This window comes from Cyphellophora attinorum, assembly GCF_001299255.1.
Source record: "Cyphellophora attinorum strain CBS 131958 chromosome Unknown Contig1, whole genome shotgun sequence".
In the NCBI taxonomy this organism is placed as follows: domain Eukaryota; kingdom Fungi; phylum Ascomycota; class Eurotiomycetes; order Chaetothyriales; family Cyphellophoraceae; genus Cyphellophora; species Cyphellophora attinorum.
The window spans coordinates 1,360,206-1,380,443 of NW_017253229.1; the positions used below are offsets into that span (position 1 = coordinate 1,360,206).

The 20,238-nt window shown below is 53.7% G+C and overlaps 7 protein-coding genes across 7 annotated transcripts; 3 read left to right on the top strand and 4 right to left on the bottom strand.

The window, feature by feature from the left end:
- Nucleotides 1-248: 248 nt before the first annotated feature.
- Nucleotides 249-2,585, top strand: AB675_749 (Transcriptional activator ARO80; the record flags this gene model as incomplete). The annotated part of the gene is made up of 1 exon (XM_018147871.1): nucleotides 249-2,585. One exon carries the CDS (start codon nucleotides 249-251, stop codon nucleotides 2,583-2,585), a length of 2,337 nt encoding a protein of 778 aa, XP_018005624.1.
- A 39-nt stretch (nucleotides 2,586-2,624) lies between these two features.
- On the bottom strand, nucleotides 2,625-3,350 carry AB675_750 (uncharacterized protein; the record flags this gene model as incomplete). The annotated part of the gene is made up of 1 exon (XM_018147883.1): nucleotides 2,625-3,350. The coding sequence occupies one exon, from the start codon at nucleotides 3,348-3,350 to the stop codon at nucleotides 2,625-2,627; it is 726 nt and encodes a 241-aa protein (XP_018005694.1).
- Nucleotides 3,351-3,826: 476 nt separating this feature from the next.
- On the top strand, nucleotides 3,827-5,044 carry AB675_751 (4-hydroxyphenylpyruvate dioxygenase; the record flags this gene model as incomplete). Its single annotated transcript, XM_018147894.1, has 1 exon — nucleotides 3,827-5,044. One exon carries the CDS (start codon nucleotides 3,827-3,829, stop codon nucleotides 5,042-5,044), a length of 1,218 nt encoding a protein of 405 aa, XP_018005974.1.
- Nucleotides 5,045-6,937: 1,893 nt separating this feature from the next.
- On the bottom strand, nucleotides 6,938-13,104 carry AB675_752 (uncharacterized protein; the record flags this gene model as incomplete). The annotated part of the gene is made up of 5 exons (XM_018147905.1): nucleotides 6,938-7,235; nucleotides 9,706-11,021; nucleotides 11,355-11,772; nucleotides 12,024-12,181; nucleotides 12,235-13,104. The coding sequence occupies 5 exons, from the start codon at nucleotides 13,102-13,104 to the stop codon at nucleotides 6,938-6,940; spliced, it is 3,060 nt and encodes a 1,019-aa protein (XP_018005880.1).
- A 546-nt stretch (nucleotides 13,105-13,650) lies between these two features.
- AB675_753 (uncharacterized protein) lies at nucleotides 13,651-15,528 on the bottom strand (the record flags this gene model as incomplete). Its single annotated transcript, XM_018147916.1, has 1 exon — nucleotides 13,651-15,528. One exon carries the CDS (start codon nucleotides 15,526-15,528, stop codon nucleotides 13,651-13,653), a length of 1,878 nt encoding a protein of 625 aa, XP_018005426.1.
- Nucleotides 15,529-16,899: 1,371 nt separating this feature from the next.
- AB675_754 (Homocysteine S-methyltransferase 1) lies at nucleotides 16,900-17,895 on the top strand (the record flags this gene model as incomplete). Its single annotated transcript, XM_018147927.1, has 1 exon — nucleotides 16,900-17,895. The coding sequence occupies one exon, from the start codon at nucleotides 16,900-16,902 to the stop codon at nucleotides 17,893-17,895; it is 996 nt and encodes a 331-aa protein (XP_018006058.1).
- Nucleotides 17,896-18,340: 445 nt separating this feature from the next.
- Nucleotides 18,341-19,606, bottom strand: AB675_755 (Secernin-1; the record flags this gene model as incomplete). The annotated part of the gene is made up of 1 exon (XM_018147938.1): nucleotides 18,341-19,606. One exon carries the CDS (start codon nucleotides 19,604-19,606, stop codon nucleotides 18,341-18,343), a length of 1,266 nt encoding a protein of 421 aa, XP_018005598.1.
- Between the last annotated feature and the right edge of the window lie 632 nt (nucleotides 19,607-20,238).

The following is a 20,238-nucleotide window of genomic DNA, read 5'->3' on the forward strand; positions in this document are numbered from 1 at the left end:
TGTCATCTGGGCAAGTACGGAGTTAATCTCAGGCTTTCTGTATTTGCCGACCTTAACCGTTCCGTTCTTCTCCAGCGACTGCCCCAGCTTTCTCCGTATACCAGTCGCGCCATCACACGCCGGTGCAAAGTGACAATGTACACTAGCGGCGCCAACATGATGACCCTGACCAACCCTAGATGACAGTCTTGAGGCATCAAAACGAGGACGCGCCTGGCAGGCAACGACGGGCGTTCTTATCTATCACAATGTCAGCCAATTCCGGTCCGGGATTTCAGGCTCCGCCCCAAGTGGGCAACCGTCCTGCCAACACACAACGGCAGTACAAGAGATCGTACATGGCCTGCATACGATGTCGACAGACCAAAGCGAAATGTGAGATTTCGCCGGACTCGGCATCCTGCGTGAAGTGCTTGCGCGAAAGGCGCGAGTGTGTCTTTACCGCTGAACGGTCAACGAAGAAGCGAAAGTATAGTGGTTCTTTGGGCCACATCAACGGCAAGCACTCGGTCTCAACGACCAGTGCATCTTCACCAGTCCAGCCCGAGGACCTCGCACCGCCACGGTCGGACCCACGGCAAAATCAAGCTGCTCGCAGGGAGACAGGCGGCTCAGGCTACGAGTCTGATGTTGTGCGCACAGTCGTTGCCACTTCTCACGATGCTCTTGGCCTCCTGTTCAAGGCTGTGGAGCAGCAGGAAGCTGATGAAGGTCGCAACTCGCGTTCAGCGCCAGATCTGAATGGGGACGATTCTCCTGCAACCGTGTCCTCCATCCGCGGACTACCAATAACTCCATCCACTCTGGTCCCGTCCACATCAAGGCTACTGGATCTTTGGCGGAAACACCGTTTCGTCAGATATGGCTGGCTCTCCGCTCAAGAGGCCACAACCTATGTCGAGCTCTTCTTTCGCAACATCCTTCCACTGTCGCCATTGGCGTCAGCTCTCTCAGTGGATTCATCGAGAGGCGCACAATTCATCCTCGAGGAGCCACTTCTCTCGAGTACTGTCCTTACAATTTCCACGCGATATCACATCCTATCTGGGATGAGCGGAGCATCACGAGCAGAGTTTCTGCATAAGCGGCTGTGGAATACATGCCAGTCGCTCATCCAGAGGCTGCTATTTGGGCAGGACAAGTTTCCAGCCTCCACACGCTCGATCGGTAGTATCAAAGCTTTACTCCTGCTCACCGAGTGGTTTCCACGGGCGCTGCATTTTCCTCCAGAGAACGAAGGGTGGGATGCAAGTCTTGCAATCGATGCGACTACCGACGTCGACCAATCACCTGCGCATGGATCCTCTGACAAGATCAAATGGCGGGAAGAAGTCTTTGAGCCTGCTAAGCGGTCTGACAAGATGAGTTGGACGCTGCTTGGCCTAGCTACTACCCTCGCTCACGAACTGTGTGTATTCGAAGAGTGCCCAGATGAGGATGCTTACGAAATCTCACCCGAAGCTAGGGTCCAAATGAGACGCTTGCTGTTCTTGTACGTGTCACAACTATCGCTCAGACTGGGATGCAGCAGTCCTCTCCCCCGAGAGATCACATCAACGCTCAGCTATCCTGCTGCTACATGGCAGGATCCCATCTCGCAGGATTGGCATCGACTCATAGATCTGTGGATCGAAATCACGAAGCTGAGGAAAGCGACGACTGATATGTGCTTCCCAAGCAAGTCATCGACCAAAAATCTCATAGGTGTCGGTCGATATAGTACAATACTGGAACACTTCCGACCACTGCTCGCTCAGTGGCATAATCACTACGATGAGTTTCAGCCACGGACGCTGCATCATTCGTCAAAACTAATGGTGTTTCTCGACTACGCTTTTGTGAGAATGTACACAAATTCGCTGGCCATTCAGGCGGTGGTCGAGCGAGCCAAAACAAAGATGCCTGTCACGGCTCTCGACTACGACTTCCTCATGAAGGACAACCACCACGACTATGTGTTCATACAGGAAGTAGTCGAATCGTGCCGAAACGTGCTGCAGATCGCCGTCGATCTTGCAGAAGGCGACGTCTTGAGATTCTGTCCAGTCCGCGTGTTCGTCTCCATAACTTCGGCTTCGGTGTTCTTACTCAAGGCGATCAGCCTCGGCACTCGCAGGTCTGAGCTTCAGATATCATTAGAGGTGCTGGACAAGTGCATTTATGCGCTCAAAACGAACATATGCGACGACATACATCTGTCGTCGCGCTATGGCATGCTACTTGAGCGCCACGTTCGAAAATTCCGTCACAACTTTCAAGTCCACAGTAACATTGCTGCCACACCAGCGGATACTGGACGAAGGCCATCAATTGCCGATGTACCGGCTCCCACTCCACCGCCAGTGCAGCAGCAGCAACATCAGCCGCAGCCTCAAGCGACTGCCAATGGGGCCTATCAGAATAACAGGATTATACACTTCGACGACTCGGAATTACAGAACGGCTTTCCTACAGACATGGACGATTGGCTGGCCCAACCATTCGACGCGTCATTTGCGCCTTTCGGCACAGATATTGATCAGGGCATCACTGGTATGGACATGGGCTCGTTGGACTTTCTATGGAATATACCAGCCTCGACATAATGTACATTGACCTGTGACCACTGCCATCGACCCTCATAGCTACAACGCCGGCTTCATACCATGGATCTGCATGTTGTAGTCCATCACCTCCTTCTGCATAGCCTCCTTGACGATGCTGCCGCAAAGCTTTGCATATGGATTCGTCCTGACTGCTAGCTGTCTGGCCATATCGTTGCCATAGCGCCCACCCAGAGAGAAGTCGTGGCTGGCTCTCTCTTCCAGTTGCTCTGAGTCCAGTCCTTCCAGACTCTGTATCGAAGAAGTCATGGCCGTAGCTAGGTCCTCAGACTTGGACGCAGCGTACAACAAATACCCGCGATGGGTGTGCGCCGATGCCAGGACTTTGGCATGTGCAGCCGGCACAGGCGATGAAGGATTCTGAGGAGTTGCAAGAGCAATGGCCTGAGACAGATCGCCCATAATCAGGCGCAGGGCTTCGATCTCTTGGTGTAATGTCTGAATTTCAAACAGCATCCGGCGCGTTTGCGCACGATTGTTCCATGCCGAGGCATACTCTGGCCACTGCTCGATAATAGTGTCGAGATCCGAGATCGAAGTCGCGATAGTGTCTTCCGACGGTCGCTCTACGTTCAGTGGCAGGAGCGCTCTTCGCTCTGTTTCCAGTATGTCTTGCAGTTCGGTTGAGCTGAAGTTGCTTGGCAATGTATCTGCCACTGGTGTGCTGTTTGATAAGGATGACTCCGGATCAAACAGTGCGCCCAGCACCGCGTTGTCGTTCCGGCTGAGATACGTGGCGCTGGCCATTGCTGCTTGAGGCCAGCAGTGTCGAATTCAAGTCTTTAGTGTTACGTGGAACTGACCGACTTCTCACTATGCGGTTGGAAGATCGGAAAATCCCACAGGCCTTACAATCACTTTATCATCGGGATGCCGTGCATGTACCGGCTCATATGAGCCGCTTCTTGATACCGATGTTATTTGGTGGAGAGGACAGTCGAGTACCGTGAGCGGCCGGATGGCAATGGATATTGGCGGCTCTTTATCCGGATCGGGAGTTGATTGGATCATTCCTCGAGGATGCGGGTCCCCGCAAGTCTTTGTTGCCTGCCCTATCCAAGGACAGGCTGGTCAGAGCCGGATATTGGAATCTCACAGCGGCAACGTCTCAAGATAATCATGCGACATAAGTACATGATGACACGCTCAATAACAGCAGCCAGGATTGCTGTTTGATCATCTGGACTATCGCTGCCACACTCTAACGACATTCTGCAGCAACAATGGCACCAATCGCAATATCACCAGAACTCGGCCCTACGCGGCTACATGATGTGACACCGCAGTCGCTGGGCTCATATGAGGGCTATGATCATGTACATTGGTATGTCGGAAACGCCAAGCAAGCGGCGGCCTTTTACACATCCCGTATGGGCTTCTCAAGAGTAGCATATCGAGGACTAGAGACTGGCTCTCGGCATCTCGCATCGCACGTTGTCAAGAACGGGAACGTGTGCTTCGTCCTGACTTCGCCTATACATGCGCCGAATACCAGACTTCCGCTCAGCGATGCCGAAAGAGCAGAGCTGCGAAAAGTTCACGATCATCTGGAGGCACATGGAGATGCAGTGCATGATGTCGCTTTCCGCGTGGACGATGCTGCAGCAGTGTACAAAGCCGCCGTTAAGCGAGGTGCTTCTATCGTGTCACCACCCAAGGTCTCTTCGGATGACAATGGGTCAGTAACGACGGCATGCATCCGAACATACGGCGACACCACGCACACCCTTATTGAGCGTTCGTCATATCCGACAGACCTGTTCCTTCCAGGATATCGAAAAGTCACGGCCGTTGACCCATCAGCCAAATACTTGCCCTCAATAAATCTGTCACACATCGATCACGTTGTTGGAAATCAAGACTGGGACTCAATGGAGGCAGCTTGCGACTACTACGAAAAGACGCTTGGCTTCCACCGCTTCTGGTCCGTCGACGACAAAGACATTTGCACCGACTTCTCAGCGCTGAAATCCGTCGTCATGGCATCGGCAGACGAGAAGATCAAGATGCCCATCAATGAGCCTGCCGTTGGGAAGAAGAAATCCCAGATAGAAGAATACGTCGACTTCTATGGCGGCGCTGGCGTGCAACACATTGCGCTCCGCACGAAAGACATCATCGAAACTGTACATAATATGATGGAGCGAGGTGTCGAGTTCATCTCCGTTCCGTCAACATATTATACGAATATGAAGGAAAGGCTGGCCAAGTCCGGTCTGAAACTGGACGAAGACTTTGCTCGTCTGCAAGAACTGGGCATTCTGATCGATTTCGATGAAGGCGGGTATCTGCTGCAGCTGTTCACGAAGCATTTGATGGATCGGCCGACGGTGTTCGTGGAGATTATATATAGGAATAATTTTGAGGGCTTTGGGGCGGGCAACTTCAAGAGCTTGTTCGAGGCGATTGAGAGGGAGCAGATGGAGAGAGGAAATTTGTGAGGAATGATCTGTATGTATACCTAAGGAGGTATCTAGAGGTGCCTGATAACCAGCAGCATATGTGCTGGACGCACCTTCTCGAACATGTTATTCAAACTCTTCCCGCCAGATGCTCTTTCCATACTCAAGACTTGTGCACCCCACCTCCCTAGGAGAAGCGTTGTCCGGTCCTTTTAGGATTCGTTCGCAATAGAACGGTAAGCGCATTGTACTGTAGATGAGTTGCGACGCATAGAACTCATGCCCACGCCTGTGTTTCTAACTTTGGTGCTATTGCGTAAAGGTCTGGATCTGACAGGACCTCAACCTTGCACGACCTCTAAATCGTTGATTGCCTCCCCCAAAGCAGCAGCACGTTACACTGGCACTTCTGCGATAAGGTCTGACACAAACTGCAAAGAGCAAGCGACGACGCATACATCTGTCCACATTCATCTTCGAGAGCGTTGACGTCTATAAGCGATTCCGACGTGGTGCAGAATCCTTCTGGGTGACCCTCGTATCGAGCCCGACGGAGGGGTACCACTGGCTCCCCAGGGCACAAGCTTTCATGCAGACAGCAGCCCTGTCATGCGGGCAACTAGCGGCTCTGTCAGAGCACATCACAATTCGCTGGACCACCCCACTGGGTGCGGTCCAGGCGTCGAATGCTCCCGTTTGATCTTCTGTGGCTTGCGTCTCTACCTACCCGAGCGCTGCTGCCAGCTGCAGAAAGACCGAGCCCTGCTTTTTCGGCAGAATCTTGGGTCGTCAAGAAACATGCTAAATTATAATAGAAGGAGCCGATCGTGGCTGCCAGACCATGCGGCTGATATCTTGCAGTTTGTTCCTTCCGTTCTGTTTGTAACTGCCACTTGATCGTCAACGAACAGCTCCGTTGTCATCTGTGTACATACTGCTTCCTCGCGTCCACAACCTCGAGATTAACGAACGTGAACACCTGCACACGTAAACACGTCCCCAACCGCGTACGACCCCACCACTCCGAACCACGATGTACAAGATTGCCTCAACTGTCGCCGTGCTGGCGCTCGCCAGTTTCGGTGCTAGCCAGAGTCTAGCTGGTATCCCATCATGTTAGTAATTGTCCTGCCCATGCCTGAGTCGTGAGAACATCTTTGTGGTTCAGATCGTTCTTCCGAACGGGAGGAGAAAGAGCAAGAGTTACATGCAGTATTCAAAAAGCAGAAATACGTTATCGAGCATGAGCTCGAGGAAGCTCTACAAATGGTGTCTCTACGGGTTCGTGCAGGCTCGCGCGGCGCACAGGGCACTGCGCAATGCTCGTCATTGTTCGCGCACAGTCCGCATCGCATGATATTCTTACGACGCACCCAAGACCTGTACTGACATTCACAACCATAGGTGCCATCGGCTGTGTTACGAACAGCTTACCCGCGAGCTGCAATTTGGATCCTAAGTGTACGTTTCCTTCCTCCCAATACGCGGCAATCTGCCCTCAGAAGCTGCTTCCAAAAGGCCCTCGAAAATTTCAGGAATGGACGGATGGCATATCAGGGCGGCGGACGCAAGTCGCAGAGCCGGCCGCGACCACCTCAGCAGCGCTGAGTGAAGGTGCAAAGCATTGGCTCCTACGACAGCCAATGTGATCTGAACATCTGGAGAAGAGCCTCGTGCCTGGCCGAGACAATAGCAACACCACAGCTAACGAACCCGTGCATCTTGCAGGCATCTGTGAATCCTCCGGCTTCATCAGCGGCATCGCCTGCTGTGTCAGCGGTGCCTGCGATAAGAATGACCAGGACGCGGCGTTGACATACGCGAAGAACATCTGCTCGCCTGTTGGTGTTACCAACTTGGTACGTACTCACCTAACACTGTACCCTATAAGCTACCAGTTGCATTACATTCCCACGCAACGCTACTGACGCCTCAACTCCAGCCATCAGCGGCAACTTGCGCCCCAGGCCAGTCCCCCAACGGCACCGCCACCTCTGGGACCGAGTCCTCCGCCACAGCGACCTCTACCTCCGGTGCGGCGTCTTCCGCGTCATCCGCATCTGGATCCGCGTCCTCCGCCGTATCTTCTGCATCAGAGAGCGCAGCCTCTGCAACGTCCAGTGCGGCTGCCTCTGCAAGCAGTGCGGCATCTGGAGACGCTGCACAGACCATGCTTGGGAAGACTTCTCTAGGCTGGGGTTTGGGTGTTGGATTGTTGGGCGTTGCTGCGCTGTTGTGAGGGGAGAGCCAACGAGACCTGGCTCCAAGCTGGTGGACAGTGTTCGGGCAAGGCTGCTGGACTGGCATCCAGTGACAGATCCTCTAGTGCTTGGGTCTGACGAGTGAGCCACCTTTGCTCATGAGCAAGATTATGTCTAGGCGCTAATCGAATAACACACACTGAAAAGATTCTCTCGACACTTGGTGCGCGTAGGTTGTGGTATGTACAGCTTCAAAGAATTTCAGCTCATAGTTGACATTTCTGAAGCCTTCAGAAGTTCTGTAATATGATAACGAATGTCAACCGGTCTTGTTTAATGCTTGCTGTCGACCGGCGAGAGCTATACTTTCAGAACTTTTCGTCGTTCGGTCTTGCACAGTATCAAGCGGCCTCCAGTGCGCGCCGCACTGCTTGTCAACCACGCGTGTGAGAATGCTAATGTTGTCGTCCGATTTTGATCAATCAGCGCCAACTAAAGTCCCCGGTTGTCAGAGGTTGTCCGACCTCCTGGAGTCTGTTCAACATCATTACACACCTGGCGTTATCAGCAGCTCATCTTTCCAAGGATATCGAATGCCATCTTGGTCGAGGCCATCATTTTGAGTTGGGAGCTGTGCACACTCTTGTTCCAGAATTCTTGAGGCTATGCAGCCATCGCGTTGTCCGTTGCCAGCGTAGGACAGATTCGACGACCCTCTGAAGATCTGACATGTCGTGAAGCGTGCAACGCAACGCGTTCAAGCTCACGCTGCGGGTCCTGTGGCTCCGTCAAGACGCCCCAGCGATCATGCCAGACGAGGGCATGCCTCTGCCGCAGAGAAATCCGTTCCGTTGCATGTGGTGGACTTTCGCGACCGAGAAAGCGTGACTCAGGATGGCTGGTTGACATTAATGCGCTGATTTGACGGCTTCCGTGCTGTGGGAGGCCCGACAGGTTTAGATCCATCTGCTACAGCTTCTGCCCACGTCTTGGCTGTCGCCAAGGACGACCTCTTCGATGATGGCAGCTCGGATGCAGACGAAGCCCGGGAATCAGCAAAGGATCGCCTCAGACGGTGTCTGCGTGTTTGACAGTGTACGACGACTTCTGTGTTGAGGTCGGGAAGGTGCCAACGGGGTCAGACAGGATGTCAAACCCCTTTCCGAATCACTCGTTTCCCAGTTGTCTGTGCCTAGATGCATAATGCATCGTTAAATTGGATCTTCTGCCGGGCGGACCCGCTTCCAGAGTAGCCGGTTGTCTGCTTCTGTCGCCTCTCGACCATAGGGTGCCGTGGACGCGGCACTGTGCGAATGCTTGGCCCTATAGCTATCGGCTGGTTCGTGTGCACCAGCGGCTGCACTCATCGAGCCACTAATGAGCAGCGGGCACGGTAGCTTGTCTGTCTTGATGTGCCCTGTCTGACCACATTTGGCGGACCTGCGTTGTGGAGTGTGGCATCTGTGGCGCATTTCGTGGTTTCGGAGGATGCCCATTTGTATGAACTTTTGGCTGCACGCGACGACCGAGCACGTCTATCGCTTCCGGCCTCCTGTCTACGACCGAAGATGAACTTTAAGACGAGTAGGATGGGAAAAGGTCGAATCGGAGTCCACCCATGGGCACCTATGATCCTTCAGCTTCACCACGGCCTTCCCCAACCTACATCGCTCGGAGAATGAGTCGATGGTAACTTCCACTCGCTACCATGAGAGTCCCACGAGCTTTCACTGCCTTCTGCGTCTCCAGTTCGCTGACGACATCTGTCTACCAGCAGGCTGACACAGGAATTGTCGAAAGGATCCGCGCTAGCGGCGTGCGATTTGATCAGATGCTGCCGGAATTCATGACGCCTGTAGAAGGTTTTATTGCATTGTTGAGTTCGGTGCACCGTGTGCAGGTGGTTTAGACGTGTTGGTCCGTCCAGCCTGAAGAAGGACCCACAGTAGCAACACTGCTTCTGCTGCTCAAAATCGGGACCTTTGAAAGCATCTTCGTGGCTAGCTAAATGTGCGCATGACCACGACACTCTTCGTGTGTGGACGGCATTTCGATGTCTTCCAGCCTCATGCTTGGTGGAAAAGCTCGCTGCGCAGTACAGACATCGATGGGGCTGCAGCTGCTTGCGTCGTTCGAGGTCAGTCATGCTCTCCGAGCTGTCAGATCCATCGCTGTAGAAGACCCAATCTTTCCGGGGATTCGTCATTGTCAGAAACGCCACTTGCTCCATATGGCGTGCAACGTGCAGCAACCATGCAGTATCGCGGAGGAAATACTCGTTGCAAAATTCGCAGCAGCCTTGTATGCCATGGCTCCACCTGGCATGGCTGACGTGCACAGTAGAGTAATGCGTGCGAAGGGATTTGGTCGAGGCAAAGCATTTGTGGGCTTCTGCACAGTCGTTCTCTAAACAGATGTAGGGCTTTGTGTCACGAAGAATATGTCGTCTGCAAGGCATTAGATGCAATTATTGACAACAGAGAGAGACAGAAAACATACTGAAAGTCGCGCTGCCGCTTAATACCCACGTCTCGGTCGCAAAGCTCACAACGCCTGGTCGAAACTGCTGCCGTCCGCGAACTGAATTGTGGCGAGGACTTGAAGGCTTCTGGTCCTGTCGCTCGCATCGGACTCGTAAATTGATAATCCTCGCGCTCGATATGGTACGAAGCCCCCGAGCCAGCTGATTCTCGTCTGGCTTTAGTTCGTTGGTAGTCTGTGTCGAAGTGATTGTCTCCTCGCATGGAGCTGTTGCGACTCGACATTGCAGAGTGCGCGCGCTTTCCCGATACCGTCACGAATGTATCATCGTACAGACGCCTCCCACGGTGGGGCCTCTTCATGTGCTTGGTCTTGCCGGTGATTTTTAATTTCTGCGATGAGTCATCCTCGTTGTTGTACTCGTTGTTAGACGCGTCACTGTCCTGTTCTCCGCGCTCATTGTCGTCGTCTGCTCGACCGCGCATAAAATTTACGGGTGATTGGTATCCAGTTCCGAAGAGACGACGACTCGTCATGTCCAAAGCTTTCGAAATAGCGGAAGTGCTCGACTTCGGACTACGACCATAGTGTCTCTCGTCAGAATTCTGTCGATGATGCACCTCATTCATATTGGCAAGCCGCTCACTCGGCGTCTCGCCAGCAGAACTTCGATCGGATGAGCGTTGCAACATCCGTAAGGGGCTCACAGAGTCACTGAGAGCGGCGTAAGAGTCCTTCATACGGTGAAAGCGATCCAGCGCGGCAGTTGTGCGGCGCGTACTGCTGGCGGCGGAAGCATTATCCGTCCTTGAGTCCGAAAGTTCTTTCTTTGCCTCAAGCAATTTGATGAAGTCTGCGATTGAATGGTCGTCCTCCTCAACCGAGCCAGAGGATACATTTCCAATAGCAGCTTCTGTGCGCTTCTTCGGCCTTTCAGGGCTTCCAATACACATGCCTCGCTGTCCATCTGCCGCTGCCCTGACTTTCGCCAGTGTCTGCGCTTGAGTATGGTTGTTCTGGGCCAGTCGACGGGCAAGCACAGAGGACAGTCTTGGGAACAGATCCAAGATCCGCCGGAGATGTAAGACAGCTGGCCCAGTCATGCCCTGGTATTCGGAAGCGTCGAGATAGTGGCACGCTGCTGGCGTTGACCATGGTATACAAACGCGTCGGAGTACTTCCAGATCATTCACTTCGTTGTCGGGAACAGTATTCTGATCCTTTTCGACATCTTCAATCTCAGGGAAAGAGTTTCCAGAAGCCGGTAAGGCGCTTGAATTGAGCCATGCCATCATACCGGAGGGGCTGCTACTCCAGTCGATAACCGGGAGAGTCTATAAAGCACATCGTTAGCCAGATTCGATTATGGCATTGGAGATGAAATAGCTGGCGGAGCAGAAGGCTAATCCAAAGTATGATTCTGGCTGACCCTCATGCCAGCAGATCAAAAAGTCAGCGCGTGCGTTGTACCCCGACATGACACCTTCCATCAACCAGAGCAGACATTGACAAGATCTATTAGCGCATGATGTTGAGTTGCATGAGTCATCCCTTGCTAGAGAGAGCCGCTCACGATCACTTGACGGTTGCTTCCGATCTGCATGTCTTCGCCGACTATCTTCAGATGGCCTCCTGATATACCATTCAAGGAAGGGGACCGGACTTACAGGATCCTTTCCAGTCCCGAACATCGCATCAAGCTGGCCAATAACGTCGACGGCGTCGTGGCCATCGAAGGACTCCCATGCTTGCAAGTTCTGTCGTGTCAGTGGCAGGAAGGTCTCTTCGGAAGCCGGGTGCGCGTCGCTCAGAAGCTTCCTGCCCTTCCTGGGCAGGGACAACTCGTTCTCTGTAGCCGTAGTCCTCTTCGCAGACATTGCCGTCGATGCCTTTGACGTCCTACTGAATTGTGATAGGGTAGGATTCGAGATACTGGCAATCACTGAGACGTCAGCTGGATCAATTCTCCGGCCGTACTGGTCTGTGTCGTGCTTCTTCTGCACTTGTTGAATGGTGCTTCTGCCGCTGCCCAAATTTAGCAAGCGCTGAACGCTGGCTGGATGATATAGTAAGCGGCACTTGGGACTGACCAATTACGTTAGCTCTCTGCTCAAAACATCGAAGGTCATGTTCATTTTGAAGGGTAGCCTGCTCGGAAGCGCAAACTATGAATGTTGATGTTTAGAGGACAAGGCGCGCTTTGCCATTCAGCACTCGGCTCTTTGGCTTACCATTGCAACCTAGACTTCCATGAATCTTGCAAGGATACTACACGATTGCAAGACGGTCGAGGGCATCGATTTGGAGGCATGCGAAGGGAAGAGAGTACGACGAACATAGTGACGCGAGATCCCGGAAAAACGGTGGTAGACCAGTTGTCAGCGTCCACGACCCGTGGAGACCTGCCTTCTAGAACGAGCTGGTAAAGGCCAGTATTGACCTGTGCACCACCTGGAACATACCTGAACTTCGTCGAAAGGTGCGCGTGAATCATCTACGCAAGGAATATGTCAGTCCACGACGTTTACTTGAAGTGTTAGGCAGTACCTCGAAAGTTTGGAAGAACTCGTATGGTAGTTTCTGCGGACGGTCCAGCGCGTCCACCAAGTGGATCGATGAGTCGGTTGTCGTTTGTGGCATTGCAGATAGGTTCAGTTGCAGCTTCAGTAATTGAGCAGTATTGTCCATCATGGCTTGCGTGATGCTGCGAGCGTGCTGCTGAGCCCTAGAGTCGTGCTCATTTGCTTGATCGACCAATGATATCGCAATGCGTTTGACGTCTGTCAAGATGGCAGCGTTCGTATCGGTGGAGGCTTGCACCGAAGCTGTAGCAGTGAGAATGTCGCCCATGCCTCGAGTAGTCTCACGTCGTATATCCTCGATCGCATCACTGTTGCTGAGGGAGGACTTGACCTGTTGCTTGAGCAACGTCTCCACTCCTTCGTGCTCGGCTCTGCGTCGAGACTCGCGGACGTCGCCGACCTTGCATTGACGCAGCTGCATCAGCAAACTCAGGCTCGAGCATTGTGCATCCAGTGCAATCTGCAGCTTCTCGACCTCTTCCTCTACCCATAATGCCCATTTCACCGACCTAGGAGCACGTCGACTGATGCTGGCACGATTTGTCGGATTCAAGGCGGGCTCATACTTCTCCATTTTTGCCAGGAAGTCATCGAGTGGGAACTTTGCGGCTCGCGCCGCTCCCCGAATGGCATTGACATAAGCTGAATCACTGTCGGAAGGCTGAAAGCTTTCGAGCTCGTCGAGAATCCGCCTCAGCGACTGAAGGCGTTGCAAGACCTGTATGTAACGTGAGGAGGCACCTCCAGTCTGCTTCAGAGCCTTGATGATAGTGGTCGTCGCCTCTATAGCCGTTACAAAGTCCCCGACGGAAAAGCCAAACGCCGGACCGGACATCTCATGTTCGCGCGCACTATGTGATCTTTCTGGAGTGCAAAAGGATCGACGATGCCCGTGAGGCTAGAAAGCGTCGCTTTAATCGTTGTGGAGGAAGTTCGATCGTAGGGGCTGTGCCAAAAGGTGGCTGTGGCTGCGCCTTCCCCGCCTCTCCTCGTATTTCATCTCCTGTCTCATTACAGGATCCTTCGTCGACTCCTCGAATACAGATGGCGTGAGTGACTCAAACGCAGCGGTCCCAGCATCCGCAAGCAAGTTGATCTGGGATCTGATGTTGCATGCCTGGTCCACGGATCCCAGCACCAGTCACAAGATGGCACGGCCAGACTTTGAGTGTCTTGAGCAGCTTGAAAGAAATCGCTAGATGGGTCATGCACAACCTGGGAATCCTTTAGCACCGGGTTCTTCCGGAGCAGGCGGTCTGTCATGAATCGCGACTGCACCGGTTGATGCTCGACAAAAGCAAACTCGGCATTGAGCTCCGGAAGAGGCTCTAGTAGGCACCATCTCAACTTCACGCACGAACTCGCCACCTGTCTCGATCACTCAGCCCGCACTTGTCTTCTGCCACGGACTATTTTCCATCTCAACTCTCCACACAATGTCGACATGCTTCTTCTTCAACGGCTCTTGATCTCTCAATGCGAGCAGCTGGGCCGATTTGACGATGTTCCTGATCTCCCGCCCGTTCAATGTCAGCTCTGCTAGTTCTTCAACTTGTGCCTCTTCAAATTCTACGCCATAGCGGTATGTCTCCTTCGCTCTTCGCAGAAAATTGGACCAGATGGAGTGTCTAGCTGTACTGTCAAGGTCGGGATACTGGATGGCGACGTGTATTCTTGACCGAAAGGCCTCGTCGAATGAACGAATCCTGTTCGTGGTGAGGAACATGATGCCGCGATAATACTCTAGCCGTCTCAGGAAGATCGAAACAATACTGTTGCGCTGTATGTCGTTGTCTGCCCTCCTCTCCAGAAACACGTCGGCTTCGTCTAGAAGCAGCACTGCATTCCACCGAGTCGACAGCTCCAGGACTTTGTTCAGTTCGTTCTCCATTCCTGCGGCAGCCATGCCCAACTCGCCAGTCGAGACGCTGTAGAGCGGACGCCGCATATGCTCAGCCATTGCTTCGGCGGTCAAGGTTTTCCCAGTCCCTGGAGGCCCGGCGAGCAACATGAGTATTCCTTGTCCCTTACCGGCGATCACGTCGTCAAAGCCACCCACTCCGTTCGCAGCATCGATCTGTGCCTCCGCGAAAGCGAGCAGTAATTGCTTATAATCGCTTGGTAGAACCAGACTCGGATACGCCGCATCGTTGAACACAACCTCATCCACATCGTCCACCCATACCCTCGACCACCTCTTTCTTTGTAGCGCAAAGACATGCAGTTCCGGGAACACATACGCAAGCTGTAGCTGGTCCAGGTTGGCCAGCTGATCTCTGGTTCTCCATTTCGACACCGCCAGCCTCCGAAAGTAGTGACTGTAAGCCCGCGCATCCAGGATCACTCGCTCCGACATCTTCTTCTTCTGCTCTCCCTGCCACCACATTGGACTGCTCTCCGAGTCAAGACTCTCTCCAGAGAACCGCATCATGTAAGGCTCCTTGACCACCAGATCCAAGAACCTCCGCCCGCGAGCCGCGAGCTGTTCTACCGATCCACCCTGCCAGAACTCCAGCGGCAGTATATGCGCGTCCCGGATCTTCCTCCGACCCTTAAACTCCATGATGTCCGTGTAGTCATCGCGCCAACCCAAACTCTCGCCATTCCACACCAGATTCTCGAACTTGATACGGTAATACATCCCGCCCATAGCATGCCGTCCAAAGTCTATTGAGATACACCTCACCGCAACGTGATGAATCTCCATGAATGTCGTGACGCAGGTAATGCCCGGCTTGAACAGCGTCCACAGTGTATCGAAGTTGATCTGCCCTTGCGTAACCATCGTCTCCCGGCGTTGAAGCAGATCCCGGAACTCATCGTCGAGAATATCCCGCAATAAGGTTGCTGGTGGCCCCAGGGCATCATCTTCCTGAGTAGCATTTGAGGATGCGGCGGCATTCTCAATCGCGTCAAAATGCCAGAACAGAATTCTGAAGGGTGCTTGCACAACCAGGCCTTCCTCATTCTCGTCGTACAGCGCAGAGATATGCTCTATCGTTTCATCAAGAAACTTCCGCAAAGGCGGAGAGCGGATGATAATGCTGTCGAGGGTGTGCTTCCGTCCGTTCAAGCTTCGGTGACGGAGCGTGATAGCGTACTCCGGATTCTCGGATTCTGGTATCGAGTGTGAGTCAGGCGGTGTGGGAGGCTCGGTGAGCCAAAGAACATGGCCTTCGGTGGTGTGGGACTGGTAAAGGGATTGGACACGTAGAGAGGTGCCAGCTATGCCATTCTGCGGTAGTTGAGAATCGCCCATCTTGTCTCAAATGCTCTCCGGTCGTATAACCTTTCGATATGATGGCGCTGACGATCTGCTGCTCAAGTTGGCTGCATCTTCAAAACAGTCCGAAGCTTAACCTCTCCTCTGATAGATGGGTGCGGTTCCCAAATCACCTGGAAGCTTTACGGCCAGAGAAATGTGGAACTTGGCGTCTGGCTCAACACGAGCCCATTCCACATAGCCAACGGCGACCTGTGAGTCTACGTCTCGAACATTTATCTCTGGTGGTAGTGATGCGGGGATACACTCCAACAGTGACTGACGTACACATCCTGACACCTTCGACCTTTTGGCTTTTGCGACTGCCCCTGTGCCGCTAGCCCGGTTGTCGTTCTTTTGATGGCGCTGGCCCTCACATGCACTCTACCTTACGCAGCCAGACACAAATGCAGTCCACTGAAAAAGGGTATTCACACTTACCTGCCCACGTTACTGTCAACTGAGGAGCATCAGGATGATTGATCACTATGATCAAGTTGTTTAGCAAGGCGGGATTCATCAACCTCGATCAGCTGTTGCCTTGAAGCTGCTTTCCCAACTCCGAAAATTGGACAGTTCTGCGTAAGAGTGGCCTGTCATCTGCAGACTGTACTCGTTCGACGCGTAAGACTCATCACTCAAACATGTCCAGGCCCGCTGTGATTGAGCATCGGCCCGGCGCAGTAGCGAACAAAGAGCGAGCCGATCGTCAAAACGACGGCTAGACCGAACACGCATCGAATACAGCAAGAAGTCGAGCTGACGAAGCTCAGGAAAGGGTGAAACGGTAGAGATGTTCCACGGCCACGTCGAGCAGGCCTCCTTCCTAAAGCGAACTTTCATCTGCTTCGCGGGATGAGTACCTTGAGCAGATGCTGGCACTGCTGTTAAGCGGCAATGGAAAATCTCTGATCGGATGGTTCTGTAAAGGCAGCAAGTGATTTGAATGCTTCGAGCGCGCGTCATCCGGCGTTCCCAAGACAGCTTGTAGAAAAGTTTAATTTGCATATCCCACATCACTTGTCAACCGGTCTGGAATAGGACGCTCGAAAATATTCTGACACTCTCTCGACAACATCCGTAGGAAAGCTGCTCTTCTAGAGACTTTAGACTGGAGAAAAACTCAGGATGGATAAGTGTGCTCAGTTGGGTGACCTGCTTTGATCGACTCTACGGCAAAATTGGCAAGCCTTGCCCCCAATCTGGCCGACTACTCCCAATACCATCCTTAGACATTTTGTGCTGCGTGCAGAAGCTGAGACTTTCCGTCGTACCTACTCAGCGTCAAAACTCCATCACTGCGCCACCCCAACCATCGCCCCGGCCGTTCCACCCTTTAATTTCCTGCCCCAGCATTCTCAACGAGCAATGCCCCCGATCCTTTTGGACGGCGGCTTCTCCCGCGAACTCATCCGCCTCGGTGCCCCATTCGCCCAGCCCGAGTGGTCCGCCCTAAGCCTTCTGTCTCCGGAAAGCCACACGTTCGTGTCGCAAGCACACACCGCGTTCGCACGCGCGGGCGCCGACATTCTCACGACCAACTCGTACGCAATCGTGCCGTTTCATATTGGTGAGGAAAGGTTCTGGGAGAGAGGGAAGGAACTGGCAAGCGATGCGGGAAGGTTGGCGAGGAGTGTAGCATCTGAGGAGGAGGGGAGGAGGGGCACGGAGAGGGAGACCGGAGAGGACGGAAGCTCGGCAGCGAGTTCAGGGTTGGTCAGGGTCGCGGGGAGTCTGCCGCCGATCTTTGGGAGCTATGAGCCGGCACTCTTCGATGCGAGCAGGGTGCAAGAGCACTTAGCCGTACTAGTAGGAGGTCTCGCAGCCTGGGTGGATCTGTGGCTAGGCGAGACGCTGAGCTTGATTGCCGAGGCTGAAGCGGTGCGGACAGCAGTCAAGAGATCGGGGAAACCGATCTGGATAGCATTCACGCTGGACGATCGGAGTGAACAGCCAGATTCGGAGGCTCAAGCAAAGCTGCGAGGGGGAGAAACGGTAGCAGAAGCCGCAGCCAAACTCATTGAATGGGACGATGTCGATGCCATCTTGTTCAACTGCTCGAAGGCGGAGTGTATGTTACCGGCCGTCAAGCAGACTAAAGCTGTGTTCGATGCGCATGGTTGCAAGAAGCTGATTGGTGTCTACGCCAACCGCTTCGAGCCACAGGGCGAGGACTACAAGGCAAATGCAGTCGTTAGCACGCTTCGAGACGACTTGGGTACAGACCGATATGTTGAGTTCGCAAAGAACTGGATCGAAGCTGGAGCAGGCATCGTGGGAGGATGTTGTGGTGTAGGCAGCGAGCATATTCGACGGCTTGGCGAGGAGTTGGTCACCAAAGAGCACCAAACGAAGGGGAAGTAAGGTGAGGCAGAACCAACGGAGGAGACCATGCAGCCACTGAGCCCGACGCGCTACCGATGCGCATCTTGTCCACTACGACCTTGGGCCGCACTGAGTAGGCAGCTGTCGACCAATTAACTTCTTCCTCGCAAAACCGTCTGATCACCAGCAGGCCGATCCGGATCAAACCCAACAAGGCAGTTCACAGTCTCATCGCCCTCGCCAGCATCATTAATCTGACTCCCCTTCGGCGACCTCCACGCCCCTGTGGCCTTTTGGTAACCATCCATCGCCTCGACCATGCCTCTGCCCATCCTCAACGCCTCCGCTGCTCGAGTATGCGAATAGTACGTCAGCATCGCTGTCGCTTCACTTCGCATATCTGCAGCGATCAATGCATTCGCTGCATTCTCGACCCACTCCAGATCACTGATAGTCTGATTCTCAAACCCATTCAGCATCTCCGTCACTCCAGCAATAGCCGTTCGGGATTCGAGCAGGTGTAGTAGAGCAGCCTCTTGAAGACCCGACCCGCGAAGACACTCGCTTCTTGCAGCTGGAAGTCCGGATTGAGGAAGGTGCTGGCCGCATCTTTAGTCAGATACCGATGCTGACCATATTCCGGCGGAACGGACTCTACACCGAGCCACCACACGTTGAACGGAGCGGTTACGCTCCCGGTCGGCGCATTCCAGATACGAATGAGATCTGGGTCCACAAACGACTCATCACTGCCCCCCGTCCCATTCGAAACAGTCTTAAGCGTCACAACCTGCCCATACCCAGCCTCATCATCAGCAATCCTCGGATCCCTCACCAACTCCATCAAATCCGCCTCCGTCAACGGCGCCTTCTCCATCGCCAATTCCTCCAGCGCAGCCTGCGACATATACTTGAACCCCCCATCCCTAGCCGTATAATTGTCCCCCTGCACACCATACACCTTAAACACATTAAACGCCTCCCCCGAACTCGCATTCCACCACCCCTGCTCCTCCGCAAAACTCACCAAGTTCGGACTACCCATATAATTCGTGTCATTGTCTGCAAAATCCAGCGGAAACTCTTCAATATACCCCGGATAGCTCACCCTGACTACATCCGGGCCCAGGCGTTCCGCAGCCCAGAGCTTCTCCCCACCAGCAAACTCCCACACCACCCAGCCCTCGTCCTTGTCGGCGATGAGGTGGCTGTTGCCGCCGTAGGTTGCGTAGCCGTACTCCGCGATTAGGTCGCCGATGAGTTGGACGCCCTCGCGAGCCGTTGTCGCGCGTTCGAGGACCAGGCGTGCGAGGTCGGAGTATTGGATGCCGGTCTGCAGGTTGGGGGTCATGGAGTAGAGTTCATCGCGGTTTGAGGCCCAGATGTCGCGAACGGCTACGCCGTGCTCATTGACACCGCCGTTGGTTAGGGGTGCTGGGAAGCCCTCGTAGTCGGAGTACTCCATGGACATGTATCGGTAGGTGTGGGGCACTTGGGTTATGTTGATCAGGTTGCCTGGTAGGGTGGCGTCTGGGGTCACGCCGACTGTGAGGGTGCTGTTTGGTGGGTGGTCCGCGGCGGGGAAGATTTGTAGCCAGTGTGATGATACTTCTTCGCCGGTGCCGCCGAGCATGGTGTGGCCGCTGGCGGAGAGGTCTTTGCCGATGTAGAAGCCATAGCTTGCCGTTACTGGGCACACTAGCGTGGTCAGGAGGGCTGTGGCGACCATACTATCCAGGAGTGGCGCCATGCTGACCGTTAGTATTGGCCTATCGCCTGTGCGGTCGAGGTTAACGGAGAGCCGGCTGCAGTACTGGACGCATGAAGATCAGCAGGATGCTGTCTTCAGGACAGACTCCAGGAGGACTTTGTTTCTGCAGAGCCCATGAGCGAGATTTCGTCAGACCTAGGACATCACCGCCGACACCGAGGACTAGCACGTTGCATTGGCGCTATCTCGGGCATCCATGTCATGGGCCAAGAATCGGGTTCCCACCAGAGCTCGAGTTGCTGGCAGACACGAGCCCGAGGGGTTGGCCAAAATTACAAGGTTTAGGTCTTGCGCGAAGAAGAAGAAGCTGCTGTTCGATCTACAGTCTGATTTCCTGCATACATAGGTAGTTGTACAAAGACATGGCATAAGGCTGGGACCAACAGTCGATCTGTCCCGTGCAGACTGACTCTACGCCTTCTCATTGGCTGCCGTTGAAGCGACATTGAGAAGAAAAGGGCAAGGGACCTTCCTAGAACAGCAATTTGTTCAGCTTCTATCGCTCAAACGAAAACTGACGCTCTGGCTGCTGATTGGCTCGCTGTTTCACTCACTCGTCAGTCCCTTATGACAAGAAACACATCATGACAGCAGTGACAGCTTATGCTTGT